General features: G+C 39.5%; 1 protein-coding gene across 6 annotated transcripts in view; it reads left to right on the forward strand.

Moving 5' to 3' along the window:
• Nucleotides 1-21,234, forward strand: part of TENM2 (teneurin transmembrane protein 2) — a gene marked incomplete at both ends in the record, with an annotated part of 489,425 nt that overhangs the window by 141,187 nt on the left and 327,004 nt on the right. For 2 of the 6 annotated variants that reach the window (XM_080353526.1, XM_080353527.1), the window contains one exon: nt 11,253-11,298. The exons of the other annotated variants lie outside the window; for them this stretch is intronic. In XM_080353526.1, coding sequence (XP_080209652.1) covers nt 11,253-11,298 — 46 coding nt within the window. Of the gene's footprint in view, nt 1-11,252; nt 11,299-21,234 lie in introns of those variants that run through there. 6 annotated transcript variants of the gene reach the window in all.

The following is a 21,234-nucleotide window of genomic DNA, read 5'->3' on the forward strand; positions in this document are numbered from 1 at the left end:
TAAATTAGGGTTTCTTTCCTTCAGCAGCAGTGCAGTTAAAAACTCACTGGAATCTTGTGTTTAAAATTGTTAATCTAAGGTGAAAACTATACACCTTAATTGTTCACATTACTAGCAGCTATCAGCTGTGCTAATTTTGGTTTTTATGCATGAGCAAAGCCCCCGGTCTCTACCTGGCTCTCTAAGAAAATAAACGATCTGTTTCTGCAGGCACCTACAGCATCAGCCTTGTCACGCTGATGACTCTGGCTAGACAGGATTGCCATTAGTGTTAGCCCTTTGGCATCTCTTTTTGATCAGTGAGCACTGCCGAGCTGTTCAGGTATTCCTTGCGCATCACAGCTGCAACTGGTATCTGAAGGAACGCTCTGCTCTCTTCTTTCTGGAGCTCTTTCTGCATTCAGACATTGTCAGTTCTGGTTTGTATCAAATACTGCTCTTCTCTCTCCCTTTTCCCTGGAAGGGCCATCCTGGAAGGTTCACATGGTTTCTCTGCATTTCAGGCCCAGCGTCACACAGATGTATAATGTGTTCCCTGGTGCCCAAATGTTACTTGAGTCCATCTAACGAGCGTGCCAGGCAGTCACCCAGAATGTGCTTGGGCATCTTCATACCACTTTCTCGCGGTACAGGATTGTTCATTTTTTCTCATTCCAAAGAAAACCTCGGTGCTGGAAACCCCCTTCAGGCGAGTGTTACCTCGGGGCAGCGCTTTCTGACACCTGCCCCCCCGTTAGCTTTCCTTCCTTCAGCTGTGTGAGGCCGCTGGCCCGAGCGTGAGCAAACACCTCCCGCGATGGCAGGGACACCTGGGCAGGGTCCGCGCCGCCCGCCCCCGCTCCGCAGGTGCCGCTGGGCAGGAGGCTGCTGGCGGCCGCCGCCCCTCGGCTCCTGCCCAACCGCCGCCCGGGCTGGGCCCCGCGGGGGGTGCGGGGAGGCGGCGGGGACGTCCCCGCTTCTCCCGCCCCCGCGACGCGGCGGCAGCCGGCGACGGGGAAGGGAAAGGCAGTGGCGGCGCACGGGGCTCCCGCCCGCAGGTGTGTACGCATGGGGGGCGCGGGGCGGCCCGGAGGGGGCGGGCGCGGTTGGGGGGGCGCCGCCCGCTCCCCACGGGTGTTCCGCGACGGCAGCAGCCGCAGGATGGGGCGGTGTCCCCGCGGGGCTTTTCCCCAGTGGCCGTGTCGTCGAGGTGGGGCCAGCGCTCCCGGAGGGCGGTGGCGAAGGCGGCCGGGCCGCCGCGCTGTGGGGCGGGGAGCGGCTCCGCTCCGGCCGGTTGCTCGCGCCTCGCGGAGGGTTGAGGCTTTTCTTGCATCCTCTCCAAGTCCGAGTTAAAAAGAAAAGCAACTAAACCCCCTTCTCCCGACTCACACCAGCCTCCCCTAAAACCCCAAAAAACAGAGGGGGGAAAAAACAAAAAAACAACAACAACAAAAAACCCACAGCAAAAGTCAGGATTTTTTTTTCTTGCTTCTCTCCCTGTTTAAAGAGACAGTGAATTGAGGCGGGCGGGGCGATGCGGACGGTGGTGGCTGCCGGGGCTCCCGGGACGGCCGGGCGGGTGGGCCGCGAGCTTTTGGGTCGAGGTCCTTTGTGCGGAGAGACTCGGTTTTACAAGCGTTTCGCTGTTGCAGTGAGCGCTGCGTTACAGCTGAAAGTAATCTAGTGTGAAACCTCCAGCCTCCCAGACCCCTGTATAGATGCCACCTGTACAGCTGTGTTAAATTCAGTTTTAATAGTTTGGGAGGCAAAGCATTGCTTGTAGCTGAGTAGCTTGAGCACTACATCTTCTTAACTCGCTGTTTTGGTAAATATCGGGTATCATAGCAAAACTTGTACGTGCATTATGGACTTAGCGATTAGTGCAACTCTGGTTTGGCAGGCTCAGTCGTTCTCTTATCGTCTGTAGAGGTAAGTCTTCAGTGCATCTGGGCGTGCTTCATCTTGGTCGAAGCGGTTGCTCGGTGCTTGCCCGGTTCCCTGAGCTGCTCGGAGCCCCTCGGGCGGTGCGGGACGACGGTTCTGCCCCCGCGCGGGGCCCGGACGGCCGTGCGCAGCCTCCTCGCGGGAGGCACCTGCGGAGCGCGGCCGGGCGGCTGTGGCCCCCGTGTCCCTAATGTCGCCGGTGTCCCCGCCACCGAGGGGGAAGGAGGGCTGGGGCGGGCGGGTGTGGCTCCCCCGCAGCCCGGGGCTCCCAGCGCTGCTCCGTGCGCCCTGAGGTGGGTGGCGCGTTTCCTCACGGTCGGAATTACCCGAGGGTGGCACCTCGATCCAGAGATGCGAATTGATTTTGCTTGGATGTTATTTCAATGGTGTATGTAAGAGAAATGCATGTGCGTCTTTAGTATCAGGCGGCGTATCCTAGACTAACATTTTCTTCCTGGTGCCTGTATGATATACACTTATTTTACATTGTGAGCTTCAAACATCAGCAGATGTTAAAAGTATTTCAGTAACACCCTTTCATTGCTCTTAAAGGACTTTTTGATAAGCATAAATAAATGTTTCCATTGTGGTGAATACCAGAAATGTGCAGCAACCACGTAGGCCTTGAATCAGATGTGACCTATAATGGTAGAAGGGCTTTGGCTAATCCTTAGCAAACTGAGAAGCGTTTTAAAAATGGAATTGACAGTACTCTTTGTTTCTTCACGCCTTTTTTTTTTTTTTCTTTGTCGTGAACATGTATTGGTTAATGTCAATTAATGCTCTGTAAACTTGGTTAACAGAAAATCTATTAGAGTTGAGACAAAAACTAGGTGACACTACAGTGATAAGCAGGGCAACAGAATGTTTAAAACATCCTTTATGACTTATGCATCGCATGACTGCAGTCATATCCTTTATACTAAAAAAAAACCCCATCACAACAGCATAGTGTCACTTTTATGGTTATAGTTATTTTGAAACCTTAATCACCAGAAAAATCTATCACAAATAAGGAGTAAGGTTGTATAAAATTCCATCAGGGGTCGACGTGTTTTCCCACCGAGGTCAATAAGCACAGGTTAAATGGAGAAAAATGGGGTATTTGGGGAAGGAAAAAAAAAAGGCTAAAAACCAGCTGTTTGTTTTTATGTGTTGATACCCCTCCCTGATCTCTTCAACAGTAGGTTTCAAAGTACCCTTACAAATCAGCTGGTATCTCTGTGTTCTGCTCACACACGGGGGTACTGAGTCACAGAGAGAAGAAGTGTATTTCTAAAAGCCCTTAAAAGAGAAATCAGGAGGTTCAGGGAAGGAGAAGATGGAGGTTATTGAACAATTTGTGATTTATAAGATAACCTCTCTCTTTCCCCCTCCACCCAAGATAGCACCCCTTAAATGGCATGCATTTGGTGTTGTGCATTAGGACAAGTACTTTTTGGGAAACGTGTGTGGTGACTTCCTCACCTTGTATAGCGTAGTTCATGTCTATTTCTGGTGCCTTCCACAGGCTTGGTTTTAGGTATTCAGAATCATAAATCCTACCGTTTTATTCCAGATTTCACAAGTAAGAATCTGATTATTGTAAAAGATAGTTGACTGATAAGTCAAGTTTTGAATTGCTTCTGTGATTGTTGCAGGGCGGAGAATGTCAGAAAGTGACAATGGGTGTAATACACTGGTTGGCTGAAAAATATTAGAAGTAAAAATAGTTAACCCTTGTTTTTTGTTAACCACTTTTTTCACTTTGTCAGAAACTGTTTATTGGAAAGCGTTTGCTCCATCTCTGTCTTTATAAAGTTGAAGAACGTTTCAAATAATAGCCAGATAGTTCACCAGTGCTTTTAGTCAGGTGGAAGAAATGACAGTCTCAATTGAGTTTCCAAAGAATCAAAACCTGTATATTCTAAAAAAAAATATATATATACAGGAAAAAATATTCTATATTATTTTTATTATTTTTTTTATTTTTAAATACAGCAACTTACTACTTATGGATATTTTTTAGAGAATGAACATTCCTAAAAATCCACATCTTGCTATTTATGTGATCTGTTTGCATTTCAGAACTGTGAAACTGTTGCCTTAAAACCAAAAGTAAAATGTGCATTTAAGGTTTTTTTTTTCTCATTTTAATAATTTCTAATGCAATGTCATCTTTGCTTTTTATGGAACCTAATATACATATAATTTTTTAAACATTTCTGTCACTTTTTAACAATTTACTTAAAATGCTGTGTCTTAAAGTTCTCAAGAGTCAATCACGTCAAGTTCTTGCTGTTCTCAATATTCTAATCAGTGCTTTACAGTTACCAGATTTTTTGTAGTCATTTGCTTTTCTGTGCATTCTCTGTCAGTGGTGTGACGGCGTAAAGACAGGTACAGCTGTTCTGGTTCATACCAAAGGCTCATCAAAACCAATATTCTGTGGCTGATAAGAGCTGATGGCATGCCAAGAAAAGTGTCTTAAGCATGCTCCTATATGCCATCTCAAGCCGCCTTGGTGGAATTTTACTCTGTATTCTGAACCACAACAGACAGGTAGTAAACCAGACATTTTGAAACCACCCACTGTTTTTCTTATATTCTCATTTGCTTGAGTCACAGTATAGATACAGCATGAAAATGTTTAATAGAAAAACCTCTCAACTCATGTTATAAGTAGGACTCTGCACATATGCACGCAGCCAGTAGGGATTGTGCAGTTGTTTTGACATACTGTTGTTATGGCATTACTTATATACCAGTCTCTCCTGTGTTTCTTATCTCATTTCTAATGTGGTAACTGTTGGTGTAAAGTTAACTGTGCATTGTGGGTCTCTCATAAAACTGCAGGAATGGAAGTCTTTGGAATTCTCCAGAGGTCTTTCCTTGTAGACTTAGAGAGCCTTACAATTTTGTTTCATGAGATAAGTGTTCTATAGTAGTACGTGATTATTTCACTTGATCATTACATGAAACAGTTTGAAACGTTTAATGAATTGTCAGGTGTTACGGGAAGGGTAAGACCTAATCGTATGAGACCTTTGCACTACAAATGTAAGATATATTAGTGATGTTTCAATCTTGGAACTTTGTTTTTGTGGGTGGGTTGGTTGGTTGGCTGGTTGTTTCCCCACTCCCCCTCCCCTTCATTTTTGATCATCTCTTACAGGCTTATTGTCCCGTCTTAGGGAAGCCTTCCCCATTTGAAAGAGTTTTTGGCTTCCTTGGTACAAGGCACCGATCAAGCTCAGCTCCAGACAAGTCAGCAGGGCTTTGAACCCTGGCATGACAACGTATAATTTAAAGAGGCTTCTAGACTTAGTTCTGTGCTTCCATATTTTTAAGGAAATATACTTGGGCCCAGATCAGCTCATAAAAATGCATGTTTTTTGACAAGCCCTGGTCATTAGAGAATGACAGCAGTGGCCTTTTAATTTGTTGACATCCTTCTGCTTTGCAGCATCTGTATCATAGATGTAGCAAAGCAGTGTATGTAGCACCTGGAATTGAATTCACAGCAGAAATTATCTCAGAATAGAAGTCAGCCTGAATATAGGTCAAGTTAGTGCATAAGAAACCAACACATCTTCAAAGCTGTGGCTCAGGGAAGTACCAAATGCTCAAGGGTATACTTAAGGCAGGAACGCTGCATATTAATTCAGAGGACTGGGCAGTAAAATTAGGCTTTGTTCAGTTTTTAAGTGTGTTGCCAGTACTCTAAAATAAATTGTACACTCTGTGAAACTATGTACTCTGTTGACTCAGTGTAGATTTGTACTTCATGTAGAGAACTTAAATTATCTAGCAGTGAAGACCCTTTACGAGCCGTACAGCTCTCTCCGGGAAACTGGCCTTTGTCTTTGCAAGCAGAATTTATCTGTAGAGCATGGAGGAGCTCTCAGCCCATGGCACAGGGAGAAATCGTGGCAGGCACACCTGTACCTTGTAGGTAAGTTAGTCTTTCTATCCATGATGTTAATTGAGGCACAGGTGGTTCACATGAACTGGCTGCTGTTTAGGCACAGGTGAAGGTAATTGGTGTACTGCTGTTTTAAAGAAATGTAAGTCTTCTGTGAGAGATGCTTCAGGAATTGTTTGACACACTGATCTGATGACTGTCTTAGAAGGCCTGAGCTTGTGTGACTGTATTCAGAGCTACAGCTGGAGCAAAAATTCTAAACAGAAAGGTACCAGGAAGACAATAGTAAAAATTGGTATAACAGAAATCTGAATTTTTAAATGTCCTTTTAATGCATGCTCCACTGTGGTTTTACAAATAAATACAGTCTGAGGAGAGGGGAATTACATGTCCTTTGGAATTAGTATTTAGATTATCTTCTATTTCAGTTCTTTTGTCGAGCAAAATTTATTAAAATATTGATTTCTATTAATTCATGAAATTACTAATTTCATAATATATTAACACGATACAGAGAAAGCTAAAAATTAACTGTATCAACAAGTAACAACTTAGGTATTAGTTGTTATCACTTACTGAGGTGACAATGATAAGAATCAAAGATCATTTTCAGTAGCCATTAAGAAATCTGTATGACTCAGAGCCACGTTACAAGCTGCTTCCACTGAAGAAGCTTCTGCTGGTATAATATTTTCTCTTTGTTTCCTTCGTATGACAGTTGGCTATTTATTCTATCATGTAACACCAGCAGTCATAGATAAATTAGTTCAGCTATGCATACAGTGAGTAAGGTTGTACTGTTTGGACCAAATGGAGGTCATAAACAATTTTAAGTTATAATGATGCTATCACATGTATTTGGTTATGCTCAAAAAGCATTATTTAGGTGATTTTATAATTCATACCAGCAATAGCACCATGTTTTCCTTCACCCTGCCAGGATGTTACATGTAGACAAGACACAAGGGATTTTCTTGTATGCTCTGCGTCTGTTCTAGCCCTTATGCTCCTCTGTAGTCTTTCGTCTGAGCGGTGAACAGATCACAGTCTAGGGAATGGTGGTTGGAGGGGCATGAAGAGCTTCACAGGGCTGTTCTGCTTTTATAATGGTTGTGGTGTAAGAGAAAGATCCAAAGGTGTTATTGAAACGAGGTTTGTAGGGGAAAAGGTGGTATGTTTTATCAAGCCAGCTGATATAACTGGGAAAAAAAAAGCTTCTTTCAGACACAGTCTTTCTTCATGTCTGATACAGAAACAAAAGACTGGAAAAATTAGTTCTTTGTCCATGCTGTCCAACTAGATAATTGGCAAGGGAGTCTTTGCTTGATGTAAAATACAGAAGAATATTGGTAAGAGACAGTGGTCATTAGCTCTTTTTACATAGCCAGAGGCTTTTATTTAGCTCCAAAGCATATGTAGTCAATAAGTATTTCTGGGCAGTAGTCCCTTTAGTACGCCTGAGTACTTTTGTAGCCTTTTGCCGCTTTATTTCTTCATAATTTGCTGTTATGACGTTCCGTGTTGTAGATAAACCTGTTGATGCGTTTTCCTGGCAGGGTGTTGTGGGGTGGGGGGTTCGTCATCATTGAACCAGTGCAATGTGCTGAATGCTCTTCACTGTTCTCTTATGATGCAAATTCTATGTCACAGGCATAGGGTGTGCGTTTGCGTGCAGGCTAATGAAATCCCAGACCTGAAGCAAACAGAAGAATGATCCAGATTTCTACTAGGGTAGAGAAGTAAGACATCAAGAGGTTTTCTGTGATTAAACTTGACTTGGCTTCCTCAGGTAGGACTGAGAGGAAGCTCTGATTAGTTGTTTTCTCTGTAATGGTGAAAGTGTGAAAAATGGGTTGGAAATCAGTTATTTGTGTCTCTGCACAAAATGACATTACTAGTACTTTTAATTGTGTAGCTATTCTGTTACGTTTTACGGTGTGATGCCCGTATGCTACTGGAGTACTGCTTGAGAAAGCTTAAGTGGAAGCACATTTAACAGCAGTAAAATACAGGTTTTGCATTCGTGCTAGTCAAAGACTTAGCCTGTCCTATGGAAATGTGGCTGATTTATAGAATAAGTTAGTTCCATAGGAGAATAACTTGCTTTGCTTGCTGGAGCCGTCAGAACTCAAGCAGTTTAGTGTCCAAACATTTTTAGTCCCAACTCTAGGTTCGTTATTGTAGAAAAGGATTTATTTACTATAGTGTGTAAACTTATGCTTAGTTTTGGCCACGTAATCTTGTATCTTTCATGAAAACAAACTGCACTGATGTTTTCAAGCCTTTTGTTGACCTTGGATGTGAACACAGGGGTTTGATTGCATTGTGAATGTGTAGATAAGCCTGTGAGAATGATTAAACACTTCTAGGAGTATGTATATATGTGTTTGCATTTTTTGAAAATTGATGTCATGAATATAATCTAGTCCGTTGTAAGATAGTTGGATGCTGCTTATCAAGACTTCCATGAGAAAAGCAGTTTACCAGTATGGATGGGAAAACAGAAAATGAAATGAGAAAGGTCTCGTCCCTAATTGTTATTGTTATGTTAAGTGCGTAGTCAGAGTGGGCTTCTTATAGGAGCTTTGGACTTTTTTCTTTTTTAAAGGTAGCTAGACATTTCCATTAGAGTATTTACTAATAATACTATGGAAAAATTTGCAATAAATGGACACCTGCATCTTTGTTTCTCCTTTCTCCTCCTGTACCACCACATTTTCAGGTGGTGTTTATTTCCTTCATCTCTGGCAGAGAAAACAGGAGGCATTTAAAGCAGCTACACTGCTTCGATTAAATTCCTTACACCAACGGAGCAAGGAGAAATACTTGATATAAACCGTCACACAAAATGCTCTTTTGCTAGGTCAGGCTCATGCTGTATTGATACCCACATGGAGAGTGGTTTAAAAGTCCGGTGTTCTTATGAATATTTTTCTGCTTATGGTAAGTTTTATTCTGAAGCTCATGTGATGAAGGTTGCTCAAGAAGATTAGTGGGAATCTGATTTTAATTGATCCATATTTATACAATTTTATTGCCAATGCCTGGGGGACAAAAAATAAGAAGTGAAACACTGAAGCAATCACAAATTTAGCAGTAAGTGTGGGGTTTGAGACAGCTGGCAGGCATAAAGAATTGTTTATACCTGGAGGAGACTGAGGGAAGACCTCACTGTGGTCTACAGCTTCCTCACAAGGGGAGGAGGAGGGACAGGCACTGATCTCTTCTCTCTGGTGACCAGTGATACCACCCGAGGGACTGGCAGAAGATGTGCCAGGGCAGGGTCAGGTTGGACATGAGGAAAAGGTTCTTCCCCCAGAGGTGCTGGACACTGAACAGGCTCCCCAGGGAGGTGTCACGGCCCCAACCTGACAGTGTTCAAGAAGAGACTGGACAAAGTCCTCAGACACACGGTGTGGACTGTGGGGTGTCCTGTGCAGGGGCAGGAGCTGGACTCGATGATCCTTGTGGGTCCCTTCTAACTCAGGACGTGCCATGATTCTTCAAGTTTTACTTTACAAACATGAAAACTGGATTCCTTCTGCCCAAAGCTTAATATGATGGTTTGTGGTGAGATTGTGGAGGTTAACATTCATAGAAAAACATCAATTCTTGTAACATTTGTGGTACAATAATGATATCTAAGTACTCAGTGTTGAAATTGGCCTCTGATTCTGTGGTAATAATTTGTGAATATTCATAACCTTCTCTATGTAACTGGGAAATCCTTACAAAAGAAGACAGCAAGTTGTGTAGAGCTGCTAGAACATTTCTTCTAAACTAGCTGTGTACCATAAGACACAGATGCCTAAATGTAGCCCTGTGTGAGTTGCCTGAGCTAATACAGAAGTGTGATGCCACACAGCTGAGATCTAGATCCAGGCTGCCAGAATCTTATGTCACTGACATAGTCCTTACTTTTCCTTAATAGAATTGAGATGCTAGGATCTAAGGGGAATCCCAAATGGGATGCTGCTGCAAAGAGAAAATATTTATTCATTTTCAGATTCATTTACATTTCTGCTGCCCTCTTAACCTTGCATCTCCGAGTAATAGCCAAGTCTGATTGTGGGCTTGGGTTGGTTCTGCAGACAAGTATTATGCTTTTTGGCCAGCAGACTGATTGCCAGTTGGCTAAAAGCCTGTTTGCCTTTACCTTCAAAAGGTGAAAGGTATAAACAAAGCAAATTACAGAAGCTTTCTTCATGTTACAACTGGTATATATAGTGAGGGAAAAAAAACACCAACCAAACAAAAGAACAACCCCCCACCCTCTAGCATGAAAATGAGCCCCACTTCTATGGGGACTTAGTGTGTGGACCTTTTTAAATGAGTAGGAATTCATAATTAAATTTGAAATCTAGTTTTTAGCTTGTAATTGCTTTTTTAAAACAAAAATGAAATCTAATCGTATCTCTGATGGATTCCTTCAAAACTATTAGTTCTGGATCACATTTTTTCTTCTAGTACTACTTAGTGCAACTTCATATATAAATAACAAGATAAATTGGAGAAAGTGTCTGTAATACGTCTTTTTTAAAACACAGATTTATCAATTCTAATATGTTTTGTCGCTATGAAAACTCGGTTATCAACATTAAACATTTGTTCAGTCATTTGTTTATCAGCTGCAGTTTGTTAGTAGTTATAAGTAGAATTCCATCTGCCAGTTAAACTATATTGTAAATTGATTTATAAATTAGCAGCTCCTGGTTTTGGGGGGTGGGGAGGGTGTCTTTCTTAATGAATATATGAACTTAATTGCACGTAAATGCATCTCTAGGAGATGGTTGGGGGGGTGGAATCTCAGGTATACTGCACACGAGTATGCCAGTCAGGCGCAAACAGGCACACATTGTGATTATCTCAGTTTTCAAACCTGGAAGAGACAAGAATGTGTTGCTAAATGAGAGAGGCAGTATGTCATGCTCACTGAGATAAAAACAGAAGCTGCCAGACACTTTGGCTTTATTCTGCGAATTCTTTGCTTCAGAACTCTCCTATCTTTTCTTCATGCTTATTCTTCCTCCCATTCTCATTCTTTCTCTCATTGCTGTCTCAATCCCTCTCTCATTGTTCTCTCCCTCTTTTCCCGTCTTTGATGCACATACGTTGTCACATTTCATTGACTCTCCCCTCTTCTCTGTTCTTACACTTACGCCTAGTGGTGCTTTAGCCAGAGCTTGCAGCCTCTCAGGCGAGTTTTAGTCATGTGTGAAGCTCAGTTTGATCGAGCGCTCCTTTTCTGCCTTTTCACTCTTGCAAAAGATTAAAAGGTGGCGTCACATCGCTCCCCTGCTCTTTCCCGCAGGAGGGACTTAAAAGGGACAACAAAAACTAAGCATTTTCAACAAGCATTTTCTTGCAAAAACGGGACTTAGCTGTGCAATTTGAGGCTGGTGGTGAGGATTGGGAAGGCTAGAGGATGCTTCATACTGCTAACAAGGGAAGGAAGCCTTCAACTGAGGCAGGTAAGAAGTGCCTGAATCCGAATGTTTTATGGAGTGGCTTGGGCAGAGCGGTAGATTTTCAGCGTTCTGTAACTGAGGCAAGCAACGGCAGCAAGAGGCAGTGTCGGTGTTGTACCAGATTCCTTTTGTTTAAGACGTAAAGTATGTGCTATAAATTGAATTAGAAATGGGTTTGTGAAGATGCTGTATTCACACTGAATTATTGCTTCTCCCTCTTTTCTTTCTGTGTATCAAAATAAATCAGAGAACCAGCTTTTGTGAAGGCTGGACTTTGCTTAAGGTTAAATTCAGTGCTTAAATCTCGGTATATGAAAAGCTTTTGAGCCTTATAACCCTCAAGGAGACTGGTATTCTGCAATTTTGTTGCAACAGCTGAAATAAAAATTAATTGTACTTATTTACTGTTTGTTTAGTAAGGTAAAATCTAGAATTGAGTTTAGGTCCAGGTGAATATGGTTTGTTTGCCTGGCATTTCATCGGATGAATAGCTATACCCTTTTAGACATTCTGTAAAACCTATTTCGTGTTTATGTTTTGTAAATTGAGATTAAGTAGCATCCTGAATGAAATACGTGACTAAAACTCATAAACTGCATCTGTGTTCAGTAAAGCAATCACCAAATTAGAATAATGGATTTATGTCAGTTGTCAAATGGAGTTAACTCTGAAAGTGCTGTCCACAAGTGCACTTGGATTACAATAAAGGGCTTTCTGTTTAACAGTTATTGAGAGGAGCTAATTTATCAGGCAAAGCCTGTGAACTTAAGTCTTGTGATAATATAAAATTATATAGCTCAAAGAGTTTGTGGTTTGGGGAAACGTGCCCTTTTATTCTTTATAAAAAATACATTGAAGCTCTGCGGGGATGCCCAACACAAAAATAATTTTAATTACTTGCATGACGGTAGGTGCTTTTTATAAACAACTGGGATATTTAGCTATTGGGACTTCTGTCTCTGGTCTTGCCTGGCTCTCATGCTGGTTTTTTCCTCTCCCTGCATTTCTGTGGTTATATTTCACAGTTGTTCTCTGCATGAGCAAACTAAGACTCGAAAGAGAAGGAAGGGATTCTGAGCAGCAGCGATATGCTGAATTTCATCGTCATACTGGAAAGTGAACTAACAGTCAAGACAGTTAGACCATTATTGTGGATTTAAAACAAAGCAAATAATATTGCAATGATCAGAGTCATTTGTAAAAGCAGAGTACTAATTAACTGGCTGTGAAAGCAGAGCTAACTTCTTAAGCTGTCAGAGTAAACACTGGTTGATAGGTAGATTTTTAGCATGGCAGACCTACAAATGAGCATAGTGCTGATAGAAATTAAAATGTTTACTTGAGAACTTTTGTCTTTATGCAAGTTTCCCCTAATGGCTCGATCCCGCATGCAGGCGTACGAATGCGCAGCGCTACGTACCTTGCAAGATTGAGCGGCTGTGCTTTCTGTGGACATGGCAGTGGCCGATCTCACCAGATAGGCAGTGGCAAGGCACCATGCAGCGGGATGGGATGGAGCCCCCAGGGAAGCCTCGTCTCCCATCGGGGTAGAGGGACCTCACCCCAGTACTGCTTTTATCTTCAGGGGTAGTTAATCACACATATTCACCTTCATATAAAGGGACAGATATTTTTTTTTTTTTCTGAGGACTTGGGCAAAAGAATTTGTAAATATTTCACCGATTTCTGGTGGATGTTTTTACTTTTTAACTGTAGTTTTGCTGAACTTGTTTATTATTTGTCATTGGAGTTGCTGTCGCACCTCTCTTTCACCTTTAAGAGTGTTTCTGTATGTTCTTCCAAGCTCTTTTTATGCTTCAGATCTGTTTAAGCATGTGCTGGATCAATCTGAAATTAAGAGTAATTTGTCTGACAGAAATGGAAGATCTGGATGTAACGTGGTGTTTTAAATGATATTTCGCGACTTAAATAAAGTACATCTAAGTGTAAATGGTAGATGACTTCTGATGTGAATTACTCATAAAGAATTTGTTCCTTTTGAAATGGCAGAAAACTATAAGGTTGAAGATGAGCTAACTTAATCTGCCTGAGCCCAGAACGCAGGATCTGAATTGCAGATCGTTTATCTGTCCTTTTGGCATTTGCTAACTCTGCCCTACTAGATGTTAAATGAATGATTAATATAAATAGCAGCATTTTACTGATGTTCCAGTAGATGTTGCTGGAGAGCAAAGTAAAGATTACTTTATAGAGGAAAAGAAATGCGGTGAGATTACAAAAGCCAAATTAAAAACTCAAGGCAAATGATTATACAAGCTGTTTGTAGTTTAATAATACAAGATCAAGAATTTTTTACATTGTCATCCTTGGTTCTATTCAGTCTGAAAATCTGAAGCGGTATGTGCGCTGAAATGAGGCACGTGTAGAGATAACTCTCTTTTTAAGGTTTTTAGTTGGCACTTTTAACATCGTATCACTACTTATATTGTTTCACATGCATGTTTTCTCAGAGGAAAGGCTGAAAGAGTATCCCTAAAAGTTTGGGGGTTGTTTTGGTTTTTTAATACATCCACAAAATTCAAATGTTTGATTATAAATCAAGAAAATAAAATGCATGCAACCTCAGCATTAGAATTCCAATACAGTAAAGTTGCTTTCTTTTGAGAAGGAGCTTATGGATCAGCAAGTAACAGAATTAAAAGTGAAAAGCACCCTCTTTCCTAATTTGTATGTTTGGGGGTTTTTTCCTAGCTATGAACAGTTATGCGTTACCATCTTCTTATGTGCTTAAGTTCTGAGAGCAATCCTATGATATGTCTCAGATCAATGAATTGTAGAGTAACTAATGGCAAATGCGTGGATGGAAAACTGCGATGGGCCTGTGCTAAAACTACTGCCTTATTAATCTGATAAAATGATAAAGCAGTCCCAAAGGAGCGGAGGATTCTGGTATACAGGCGCTAACTGATGCAATTTCAGGCAACCACTGACCTCTATCTGTGGGAATATTTATTTTTGGAGATGATAATCAACCGTGACTGATTTCAAATTCAAAACAGTGATGTGTGTTGTGCTGTGTGTTTTTTTTAATCCTAGCTTTTCACGGCAAGTGGGATAAACATGCAGAACTTAGGCTAGTCATAATAAACAAAAGTGATCTCTCTGCATTCAGATGGTTTGTACCTATGTGTACCTTAAAAAAGGAAAGACAATAATTAAGACCTTTTAGAGAAGAGATTTACATTTTTAGAATTAAAATTACTATATTGCACTGCATTTTATAGCATATAGCAGGATGGCTTTATTTAGTTTGGTACTTAGTCTGTAAGAAAATTTCAGCTTGTGCTTATAATTGGAAAGAAACGCAGCTAGAGAAAGGAGTGGCAGAGATCTGTAGTCAGCTCCCATGTCATTTGCATTGTAGATTATTTGTTGTTGTTTGGTTTTAATATTTTTATGGGGTACTGGAGGTGTGTGTGCCAAAATGTGTTTAGTCTGACAAAGTTTAGGTTGATTTCCCTACCCGCCCCCCACCCCCTGCCTTCAGATTTGTTATTGCCAGGAGGGTTTTTCTTTAATGTTCTGCTTCTTTAATTTGTTATTGAATTTGTGAATACGCACAACTTTGTACATACGAAGGTAATTCCTTAACCCTCAGAAAATGGTTTCAGTACTTTATATGTGGAAGAAGTGAAATATTCCTGAGTTTCCTTAGTATTGTTTGGGCAACGTTAATGAGATGTATATTTATTTAATAGTTATGTGTGGGGTTTTTTTGTGATCTTTTTAATTCATTTTTTTTCCTTTTCTCCTCAAACATAGAAGTTTCTAGGACTCTGGAGACAATTAGTGATCGATATTGAACGTTGTGCATCTCAGCTGGGCATGGCCAAAAAAGTTCTTGAGCACTTTTACGTGTTTTACAGTTCTATGTCATTCAAGAAAAATAAGCCTGACTGTCACCAGTGAGAGAATATTACCAGAATTATGTTCTTTTACCTTCCCTACTTCAGTTTACTTTCAGACTTGTCAGTTCAATGAAATCGTATGTAATTTAGTTTAAAAGATCGTAATATGTCATCAGTTTCTAAAGAGAATTCCCTGTTGAAAACATTGGCAAATTTAGTTTAAAGGCTTATGACACAATATAGCCCTAAGGAATAAACTTTTATCTTTGTATTTCTCAGTCCTCAAAGTCATGAAGAGAAAAGCGAGCATACTAGTGGAATTCTATTTATGAGTACACTGTGAAAAGCCCGGAATAGCTGAGTAGGGTAAATAATTTTGGCTACGATTGAGTCTAGTACCACATTTCTCAGTAGCAGCAATATTGTATTTCTAGGTTGGTCTATGGATGCTTATGTAAGTATAAACAAACACACAAATCTGAATCTATGTATTTTAAGTCCATTTTCAAGTTTAAAAATACATACCTAGTTCCTCATTAGTGGCATACAGGAGGAATGGATGTCGAGGGGTTTGCAGTAGGTTATTGAAATATAAAGCTGTGATGTATACATGGAAAAATGTACTGCAGATTATAGTAATTTAATGACTTATTTGGGAAGCTTCTTTCAAATCTATTTATATGCATTTGTTCCATCGCTGTGTTAGTTTCATTAAAATTTGATATAAAGTGAAAAAATACTTAAAAACAAAAAACCACAAAAAATAGAAATAGGATTTGGCAATGATGTTATTTTATCTTAATACTTCTAAAGACACGGATGTATATATTTTGGTAATTTATGCTGAAGTAACTACTGAGTAACTTGAAGTAGTGGATGTAAGTTCTATTTTAGCTTTATTGTGTAAAGTGTATTTAGCTAACACAGTTCTTACTCTATGCGTACATTTTTGGAAAGAGAGAGTTCAGTTGCTATCTATAGCTTATATTGATTTAACAAAAGTCAATCTGTAGGTCATCGCTGATTCCAAATCAAATAGAATTTATATTCTGTTATGGTGTGCAATATGATTATGCCAATGTAAAATGTGAAATTATAAAGCTTTATTCTCCTACACCCAAAGTTATTTAAAAACAAAAACAAACAACCAAACAAGACCCCCTAAACCCCTAACCAACCAAATAAACCAACAACCCTTTTTAGCTAAAGCTTTTGGAAGTAGGACATTTTTTTTCAGATTGTTCTCCTAAGCTTATCTTTGTGAGATTCCAGAGGATAAAGTCATATGAAAGTATCTTAGGAGTGGTCCTTCTCTGTAAAACATTAGCACTATTAGAAAACCCTTTGTATATTTTCTGGGCATTTTGATATGAAACTTAATACAATTTCATATGTTAATGTTTTTTGTTACACTGGACCACACAGTATTGCCAAGTAATGGCTCATAACAATGTCAGTTATTCTAACATTGTTAGGGAAGAACATGATCTTCCTTCCCCCTCATTTCTCTTTATTATTGGATTAATGTCTAGTTTGAATAGGTTTTAGTTGACAAATTCAACTCGTTCAGCCCTTTCTGTTTGGTCTAAATGTCAAACCCACCCAGGCTTTTGTACAGTTCCTTCCCTGGCAGCAAAATGGAGACCAGGGAGCTGCTGCAAGATGGTATCGTTTGGTGGGGGGAAGAAGTGGCAATATCGCATTGTAAGAGACTTGTCTTCTCTCCCTACATACAAGAATAACTATTTTTCTCTAACTAGGAGATTCTGGTTCTGAGGTGCTCCCTTCCTGGCAGATATTCATGCTTAAATGAAACTGGGATTATGTCAATATTTATATTGATAGTCATACTCTTAGCTTAATTCTGTACATAACAGATAAAGGTGGCTGTGCTGTGTTTGGGTTGGAAAGACACAGAGAGAAAGGGGAAAAAATAACATGAGATTGTTCTTCATGTCTAGAACTAAACACAGAAAAAAATGTTGCGAAGAACAATTCCTGATCAGGGTAAAAACTGTAACATCAAATACTACATACAGATTTCCCGAAAGTCAATCTATCGTGACATCTCTCTACTATGTGTACATGCACATAAATAATGTATATGATCTATACATATATACATACAGTCTCTAGAGGTCAGTAGAATGTAAGGAATGGGCAGATGTTGAGTTTTCTAATATGTGACTTTGAGATGCAGCATATCAGTTGTTGCTACCTAGAAAAGATGAATAGGTTTCTAATGAAATTTGGAAGTGAAGTAATTAATCGGAGTTAACAAAGAGCTGAATGAAAGAGAATCATGTCTGTCTTGTTGCGGAAATGAGTGTAAATTATTTGTTTTGGGCAAATTCCTGATAAGCTCTCATTTACATCCTAAGAAACTTGACAGAAATCCAAACCATGATTATTGTATTATAGTTCATTATATTGCATCTCCTTACTACCTTTTCGGAGAGGATTTTTTAGAATGACTGAAATAAAAATTAAAATGGTCTTTTGAGACAGCGTATGTCAAATGCTAAGCAAATCAGGACTACAGTGCAGGAAACACATTTTATTTCATGTTTACCCAGTTAGCCTTGGCCAGCCTTAACAAATTAATTGTTTTATCCTTGTTTACTACCTCCTAAAATGAAATCTTCTGAATGAACCAGTCACTTACATTTGAAGATTCTGGTTTATTTTTTAAAACTATTTTGATAGTTCCTTATTAGAAACTGCAAGTTTGGGATTTTTTTAAAATATTCCATGACTTACCCTTTTTCTTGCGGGGTGAGGGGGGGGAACAATTAGCAGGTGTAGAGCTTTTATCTCTGACAAAGTTGATTCCAATTCTAATTTATGCTGCAAGTAAAAAGGAGTTTTGTGCGTCGGTTGTTTTTCTGGTAGATCTAACATCAAAATCAAAGCGCTGTAATTCTGTGCTAAAGAATAGTAGAGAAAGGTAAGAAGGGGTGTTACAGGTGAAGCACAAGTTAACACCAAACCCATCCTTTAAAGAAGATCAGCATTAGGACGAGCAAGCAGGGTGTGTAGGGGTTTTAATCTTTATTTGATTCACAACTATTGTGGTTTGGGTGCAGAATTTTGAATTATATATTGAAAAAAAAAGGCAACTTAGACTGTTCTGAAAAATAAAAGTACGTGAGTTAACCAAATGAGAAGTAGATGTGTTAATAGGTTTACAAATTCTGGAACATACACGAGTACATTGTTTTATGTTTCCATCCTTTCTGGAGGAGAATGATAAACTGTTTCATTACATTCTGGAACAGAGTCTTCTTTTTATGAAACCGAAAAGATACTAGAATCTGAGTCCACTGCAGTGAACACAGAAATAATAAGCTTTATTAATCCAATGGCATTTTGCTAGCACCAGTTCAGTTATGCGGTGATTCCGTGATGGCACCTGCTGTGGGTGTATTAGGTTTCAGTACTGTCTGGATTGTGAGGTTTTATTTCTTTGTTTTCACTAACATCATATTTTTCTTCATTTTGTAAGAAAGATCTGAGAAGAAAACAAAACACCTCTAAAACTTGCTCATATTCACAAAGCATTAGTTCATCAACCACTGATTGTTTTTCACCTTTAGTTCAAAAAGAAAACACAATAGTTCTTAAAATGTGGAACTGGGTGGTATGTATCCATAGCACACAGATTATTGTTGAATTTGATAAACGATCGTGCTGCAACATAGGTCTTTTTAAGGCATATGTACCTGGAAACATGTACCATTGTAGCTTGAGCACTTTTTTTACACTGCTGTGGCTGCACAAGGCTTTTAGTGTTTTTGAAGATGTTTGTAGTTGCTCCCTAACCACACTACCTAAACTTGAAAAAAAAAATCTGATTCTGAGTTACCGTGGCATATAGATTGTCGTATAAATACTGTACTTAGGCTGTTAAATTTATCCACATATACAGATCCTTAGAAATTATTGGTTTGTATGTTATTCGTTTTTCTCTTCAAAGAGGGTATTCATGTGGCATTCTGTATCTTCTGTTCATGTTGTAGTTATGTTTTGTTTTGTAAAATATTGGTAGGACAGGAACCATCCTAGAGTTAGTTAGGTCATCAGTTCCCTTTTTACTTGGCTTCCAGTTATTTCTGTTAATTTGCCTGGAAGCTATGCTTCAAAAATATCCTTAAAAGTACACCCTACACTTCAAGGCATGCTGTTGGACAATGATGGGTTCTTTTCAATCTACAGCCAAGTAGACAATCAATTTATGGGTAATCATCATATTAATAAATTCTCTCTGTAATTCTCATTGTGGAGAACTTAATTTCAAGACTCAATTGGTCTTTGCTAGTTCTGTGTTTACTGTTTTATTTCTTTGTGCTTAGAAAAACAGAACAGAAGTGCTAACCTTCTGAACTAAACACCACAGAACTCTGAGGGCATTATGTGCAAACTTGAGTAACCATGACGTTTGGATGTAAAGAAGTCTGAAATGACAGTAATAACCAGTATCACTGTAAAATAACAAATGATTTCAATTTAAGTGGTTTTATTTTTCTACACACATTTTAAAAGTCTGTCACCATAAGCTGCTGACTTCATCTCGAATGCATTCTGCAGTCTTGACAGTTGTTGTGGATTTGTTAATACTAAATCAGTAATTGTTGGCTTTGAAGAGGGATCCAGCATCTTCAGCAGGAGCTTATTAAACTATAAAATATGAATTGCCTTTACCCTAATGGCCTCTGAATCCTATTACCATCCCATTAGAGAGTGTGGGATTTTAGTAATTCTGTTGTTGTTTCCAGTGGGCAGTGAGTACAATGGGAAAGGGCAGGGGTTAATGCAGTTCATCTCCTGTAATAGCGTAAAAGTGAGTCCTTTATCATTCAATGGAGTCTTTTCCTTAATGCAGGGGAGAGTGGCTTCAACCAGACTCACCCCCAAAAAAACATTAAAAGCCCCTGAGATTTCCTTTATTACCTACACTTTGTAAATAGAGTAGAAATTAATAAGTTGCTAAATAAGCAGGTCCCAAGGATGCTACAGTCTGGAATGTTTTCAGTTGTTATCATTATGCCAAGAGGTATATTGAAATACCTCTTCAGTCAAGATTATTGTATTTTTCATTATTTAATTGCATTGATACTGTAATATTCTGATTGGTTTCAAAAAACGTGAAGGCATATTATCCCTTTCCTCATAAATATACAGTGTGAAAAGTGTAAACCAAACTGTAAAGAAACAGGAGGAAACCAAAGTGGTGTAAGTGGCAGAAGTGAAACTTTTGTACATGGAATGGTATTGCTTGGTTTGGTCTCTATAAATTACCTCCAGTGATAGTACGTCTTACTAGAGAAATGATGTCTTAGAAGTTTACAGTAGAAGTGAATGAGAAGCATGAATAGAAATTAGGTGAGGTTAGAAAAAGTCACGTAGAGAGGTTCTGTCTGCCTTCAGTAGTGTATGAGGCCAGTGTGTGACTTTTTCAGCACCTGCCATGATTATTTTTTTTTGAGTGTTTCATGGAGATTTATTTGACAGCTGAATTCCAAATGCTTGAGGCAACTTGCTTCTGATTTCAGAACAGGATCAAAAGGGGAAGATTTCCGACTGATACTGCAAGATAAGTTGAGAGAGACTTGTCAGTGTAACTTTTCAGATAAACAGTATCTGATATAGTAACGTGTGTACCATATTAAGTTGGGATTAGTTTGATTCATGAAATGTTTCTAGCTAATACTTTTCTTTTTAAATAAAGACAAAAGTTATTATCATTCAAGGGAGTTACTTTATTTGTTTATTTAGGACATCAGTCTTCATAACTGGACTTTCTTTGGGTTTTTTGATGTTTGTATTTGGTTCTGCCATAGTGTTGACTATAAATACAATGGCTTTCTTTATTATTAATAGATAGGATCTCATGTGTGAGTAGTAAGAAGGGCTAGAGAAGGATCTACTAGACAAGAAATGGACTACTTAAGGCACAATTAGTAATAATTGTCATGTGAGTAGATTTTTATATCCTACCTGTATTTATTTATGTCTCCTGCATGTTTGATGACAGAATCCAAGCAAGCAAAAGAGAGAGGTCTTTACAGAA

The sequence above is a fragment of the Nesoenas mayeri genome (assembly GCF_963082525.1).
Source record: "Nesoenas mayeri genome assembly, chromosome: 14".
Taxonomy (NCBI): Eukaryota; Metazoa; Chordata; class Aves; order Columbiformes; family Columbidae; genus Nesoenas; species Nesoenas mayeri.